The 5,392-nt window shown below is 72.7% G+C and overlaps 1 protein-coding gene across 1 annotated transcript in view; it reads right to left on the minus strand.

The window, feature by feature from the left end:
- MMP25 (matrix metallopeptidase 25) overlaps positions 1–5,119 on the minus strand; it is an 8,363-nt gene extending 3,244 nt beyond the window's left edge. The window contains exons 1-4 of the mRNA XM_004691801.2: positions 4,740–5,119; positions 4,309–4,441; positions 3,647–3,779; positions 3,285–3,577 (exon numbers count right to left, since the gene is read on the minus strand). Coding sequence (XP_004691858.1) covers positions 3,285–3,577; positions 3,647–3,779; positions 4,309–4,441; positions 4,740–4,865 — 685 coding nt within the window. The 5' untranslated portion in view covers positions 4,866–5,119. The remainder of the gene's footprint in view (positions 1–3,284; positions 3,578–3,646; positions 3,780–4,308; positions 4,442–4,739) is intronic.
- Positions 5,120–5,392: the final 273 nt, after the last annotated feature.

Below are 5,392 nucleotides of genomic sequence, written 5' to 3' on the forward strand. Positions count from 1 at the left end.
AAAAAAAAAAAAGCTCGGTGGCCCTGTTTGGCTACGGGGGTGCAGGACTAAGAGACCCCAGGACACGCCTGAGGGGTTCCCGGGGTCCAGGAGCAAGCGGAGCCCCCGGGAGGGCGGGACCTGCCACGAGCAAGTTCTCCGGAGCCCAGGGCAGCCCCTCCAGGTCCAGTCTGTGGTCAGGGGTCGGCCCCAACGGCCCACCCCCAGGAATGTGGGGCAATTGACTCCCAAGTCCCCGGGGCCCCTCACAGGCCCAGCGGCCTCAGTCCTCAGCTCCTCTTCCCCAGTGCTGCGGCCGCCCCCCTCCCCATGGTTCCAGGCCCCCAACACTGCACTCATCACCTCCCCAGAAGGCAGGGCGCTGCAGCCTCGGGCCCCAGCCGCTGGCCCAGGGGCCTCTCCCTCTCACCACACTGGCTTCTGCCTTGGGGACCAGCCCAGGCGCCAGGAGGAGGCTGCTCCCGCTCCCAGCAGCTGGCCATCCCCGCCCCGTGGCCATCAGCAGCAGGACCAGAGCAGCGGGGCCAGCGCCCAGCGCCCAGCCTCAGAGGCGAGACACAGACAGGTGAGGCCCGCAGGCTCACCTGCCCACGGCTCCTAGCCGGGCACGGAGGGGCCAGTGGAAGTGACCTGGCGAATCCGAAGTCCAGTCCCTCCCCGACCCCCGGCCTGGACGAGGGCTGGGAGGGCAGTCCTGGCGGCCGGAGCCCCGCGCCCCCTTCGGCTCACAGGCACAGGCACAATCCGTCCCGGGCGGGGCTGAGGACGAGAGGGACGCGTTCTGCTGTCCTGTGGTCAGTGGCCTTCGTGGCCCCCAGTGCGCCATGGCCTGAGCTGGCTCTTTCTTTGCATAGAAGAGCCGGGGCGCAGACGGGGGCTGAGGACGGGGGTGAGAGGGCTCCCCAGGGACGGAATGGGGAGCAGGACAGGCAGATCGACCAAAATCCACCGCTGACAGGAGCAGCGGGGAGACGGGAGGGCCTGCTGCCCCTGTGGGTCACTCCTGGACAGGCCTGGCCCCGGACTCTACCTCTAGGCTGCGGGGGAAGCCCTCCGCTGAGCTCTTAGGACCGAGTCCTTTTTCTGGGGTGCAAGCTTGACACCTTTACCAGGTAGCGCTCTCATCTCTCACGCCCCGACCCCGCCCCGCCCTCCCTGGCTCCCTCTGGCTCAGCGGGTCCTGCACAACCCAGCAGCTCTGGGCCAGGCTCCTGCAGCCGGCCGCCCCCTCGTCCCCCGCTGTGGCCGGCAGCCAGCTCCCCCACTGCCCGCTCTCAGCTGCCACTCCCACACCCCACTTTCTGACAAAAATGTATTTCCTGTTTCATCAAAACAGAACAGACGTCTTGTGTAACCTGGGACTTCCTGGGCACCACGGTCTCCGCTGCCCCGCCCCACCCTGCCCGCCCTGTGCCCGGACCCTGCGGCCGCCTCCTGCAGGACAAACTGCCCGCCCCCACCGCGCGCCCCTAGGGTGCACCCTCCCGCCCCCACCCCCCAGCCGTCGGGGGGCGCGTCCCCTGGCGCCACCCCACCTCTTTCTCTCCGTGGGCTCCCTCAGTGCCCCCCGTGCAAAAGACCCCCTTCCTGAGACAGCCCTGCCCCCGCCCGCACTCCTCGCCCCGCGCGGCCACGCCAGCCGGCGCTGCCTCAGCACCTCATGCTCGGCCACTGTGGCCCCGCACCGAGCCGGCAGGCCAGGAGGTCACTTCATTCCAGATGACCAGGCCTGGGCGCAGGCCGTTCCTGGACTGGTGGCCCTGACCACTCCCGCCTCCCGCCTCGCTCTCAGCCGCCTTTTCGCCTGTCCTTTGTCCAGGCGTTGGGCTGCGGCTCCCTCTACCCGGCCGCATCCACGGGGCTGTCCGCAAAGTCCACCTCCAGGCCCTGCGCGCTGCCCGGCGGCTGGGCCGCTCCCGGGACCCCTTAGTCTCAGCTCCGCCCCAGGCCGAGCCCCTTCACCACCGGCACCCGCTGGAGCGGGCGGGCACCCCTGGGCCGCGAGGCCCTCGCCAGCTTGGCCCCGTGGCAGGCACTTCTGGTGAGGAGACAGGCGGACGCCCAGCTGCCGCGGCCGGCGGGCAGCCCTGGTGTCCGGCAGCCTGGGCCACTCTGGCAGGCCCCAAGCCAGCCCCACCCACGCCTGCCCCCGCAGCCCGCCGCCGGCGCGTCCACTCAGGGCCCAGCCCAGAGCCCCGGGCCGGCTCCTCCGGCCTCACCCCAGCTGCTGCCGCCGCTCTCGGGGGTCCCTTCCCCGGAGAACGGGCCCGCAAGCTGCCCGCACAGGAATTTCCATCTGAACCCCACGTTCAGGGGCGCTGACCCGAGACCGAGGCGCTCAGGCTCTAGGGCAGGGCGCTGACCCCCGCCACGGGCGCCGGAGCCCACGGCGCTGCCGCCTGCGCCCACACGTGCCCTGCACTGGGGGGCACGCAGCAGGCCCCGCCCCCAGAGCCCGGCTGCCACCCTGCCTGCTGGTCCCCCTGGCCGCAGGGGGTCAGACGCGTCTCTGCCCCTCGGGCTGCCCTCTGCGCCCCATCTCCTGCGGGCGCCTCATCAACCCCCCGCCGTCAGTGGCATTTCCAGGACGCGCCCGCCCTGGCTCCCCACTCCCTTCAGAGCCCGATCGCGCCAACTTGCCCACGGGACCCCCAAGACCCTCTCCCCGGCTCCGTGGTTTCGTCTTCTGCGGCCCAAGCGCCCGCAGCCCTCCCGCTCCGCCTCCCCAGCGCTGGGCGCTCGGCTCCTGGGCGCTTCGTGGGCGCCATGCGTGGAAGGAGCTGCCCCTGCTTCCAGGAAGCCCGCCCGGACCCAGAGCCACAGGCTGGGCCCGAGGAGCGCCGGGCAGGCGCCCAGTCCGCGCTCCCACGTCCCGTCACCATGGGTGGCCGTGGCCACCCCGACTCAGCTGCGTTTGGGGTCCTCAGCCCCGGCTCGGAGCTCACACCAGAGAAGCCGCGTGGGGCTGACTTTCCGCGTCCACGGGGGGCCAGGCCACGGAGCCCGCACGGGCGAGCGCCTGTCTGGACGCGGGGCGGCGGGCCAGCAGGGCGGGGCAGGAAGGCCGCGGCGGCCACGGGGGTGGGCCTTGGCGCTCACAGGGCAGGGAGTGAGAGGGCTCCGGAGAGGCGGTTCTGCTGGAAGCAGCGCCCACCCGCCACGGGGCGCCCCTGCCCCCCGAGTGGAAGTTCGCCGGCCCGCAGTCGGCCGGGGTACCCGCCTGCAGCCTCGCGGCCCAGCGTGGGTGAGCCCAGCCGGGGGGACGTGCCCGGGGGGGCCGGTACCTTTCGAGTCGAAAGTCCACGGCTCCTCGTCGTCGAAGTGCGCGTCCCCGGAGATGGGGTGCTCCCCCGGGAAGAAGGCGTGGGCCAGGGTGCCCCCGGGCCCTTCGAAGGGGTAGCTGTCCTGGTGGTAGGCCCGGGAGAAGTGCACCAGGATGTCCGGCTCGGGGGCGGCCCCGGCGCCCACCTCCTGGAACTTCAGGGGCGACTCGGCGGCCCAGGCGTTCAAGGCGTAGTGCATGAGGGTCCGCACCGTGTCGGGGGGCAGCCCCGGGCTCCGGGGGAAGGACTCTATCCTGGGGGAGAGGGCAGCTGTCGGGGGGCCCGCGGGCGGGGGCGGGGGGTGCGGGACCCACGGGACCCACCTCCACGTCAGGGTTCGCTTCTTCCACACGCTGCTGCCCAGGGTGTAGCGCCGCCGCCTCACGCGCCCGGCCACCCCCAGCACGTCCGGCAGGGAGCAGCGGGGCTTGCCCATGGTGGCCAGGGTCGCCTCGTCTGGGGAGAGGGCTGGGCTGGAGTCCCACTCCGTGGGACCCGCAACTTTAGGGGCCCAACAGGCTCCTCTCAGTAGCTGAGAGGACTCCCCAGTTAGGGCCAGGGCATCCCACACCGTGAGACTGCCCTTTGGGGCTGCCCTGGGCCCCCACACCCGCCCTGCTGTCCTGGCAGCCTCTGGATGGTCTCAGGCCGTCCTTGGGGTCCCGCTTACTGGGCCCTGGGGCTTGGAGAAAGGAGCCCCCGGGGGCACAGTGAGATGGGAGCTCCCCTCTTTGGAGCAGACCCCCGGACGTTGCCCCTCAGCTCCCACGTCCAAACTGTCTCCTTTGTGGCCCCTCGGCCAGCCTGGCGCCAGGCCCCGGGGGGGGGGGGGGTCTCACAAAGGCCTGAGAAGCAAGGTGGGAAGAGGCGGGGCCTCTCTGGCCCAGGCACTCGGGGTCAGGTCCAGGCCGCCGCTGACCACGCGGATGCGTGGCTGACGCGTGGCTGGGTGACAGCGGGTGGCACGCAGGGCGGGGGCACCTACCCAGGACGCCGGTCTCAGGCAGCCCAGCAAACCTCTGCATGACCTTGACGGCGTCCTGCAGCTTCGCCAGACTCTGCAACTGCGCCTGGGCGGGGTCCGGCAGCGGCAGGTACCCGTAGCGGGTCAGCCAGTCCTAGGAGCCCAGGGCCAGGCAGTCAGATGGGCCTGCGGTGGGGCTCTGCTCCCACCACCATCCAGGAAGCCCCGGGGAGCCCCTCCGGGGTGCCCCTGAGTCCCGCCGCCACGCTCGGGGACCCACGGAGTCCTGGTGCCCAGCTCTCCATCCAGCCCCTTTCCAGATCTCCAAGTCTAGTGCCAAACCCCACCCGACCCCAGATTCCGGGTGCCCAGAGCCCAGCCCCAGTCCCCGCGGAGGGCTGAGGCGCCCCCGCCCCCGCCCAGCCCCCGCAGATGCAGGCTTCCGCACTCACCACACCCAGGCTCACGTCCTGCGCTGCCGGCTCCCGCTCCGGCTCCGGCTCCGGCTCCGGCTCCGGCTCCCAGGCGCGCGCCGGCGGCGGCAGCAGCAGGAGCAGCAGTGCCAGGAGCTGGAGCATGGCGCGCGCCTGCGGGGGTCCCCTGGGGCGCCCTGGAGACCTGGAGGAGGTCAGCGGTCGGGAGGGGCTCGCGGGACCGGCGGGGCGGGGGTGGGCACAAGAGGCTCGCCCCGCGGGCCCCGTGTGGTCCTGGCGGGGACCAGCGGAGGTTGGGGGTGCTGCTAGAGTCGCGGGGGGTCCCCCGTTGAGAGGGCGCTGGCGGCCCCGTGACAGGTGCGTGGCGGCGGCCTCTCGGGGTTCGGGCGGGGTCTATCCTGTCCCCGGCCGGCGGGGCGGGGCGGGGCGCGGCGGGGCGGGGCGCCGCGGTCAAATTTTCGAAGTTCCAGCGTGAGCTGCCGGGACCCCCACACCTAGGGACGTGGGGCGTGGGGCCAGCAAGGAGGCCGCCAGCTTCTCTTCCCGCTCCCAGGGGGACTCCAAGAAGGGGGTGCACTGCTCGCTTCCGCTTTCTCCCCCGGCGCGGCGGGGCCAGCACTCCGCCCGAGACCCCGCGGCGACCGCTGCCGGCTGGGGGTTCCCGGGCGGCG

This window comes from Condylura cristata, unplaced genomic scaffold, assembly GCF_000260355.1.
Source record: "Condylura cristata isolate star-nosed mole 26May11 unplaced genomic scaffold, ConCri1.0 scaffold00032, whole genome shotgun sequence".
NCBI classification, from domain to species: Eukaryota; Metazoa; Chordata; class Mammalia; order Eulipotyphla; family Talpidae; genus Condylura; species Condylura cristata.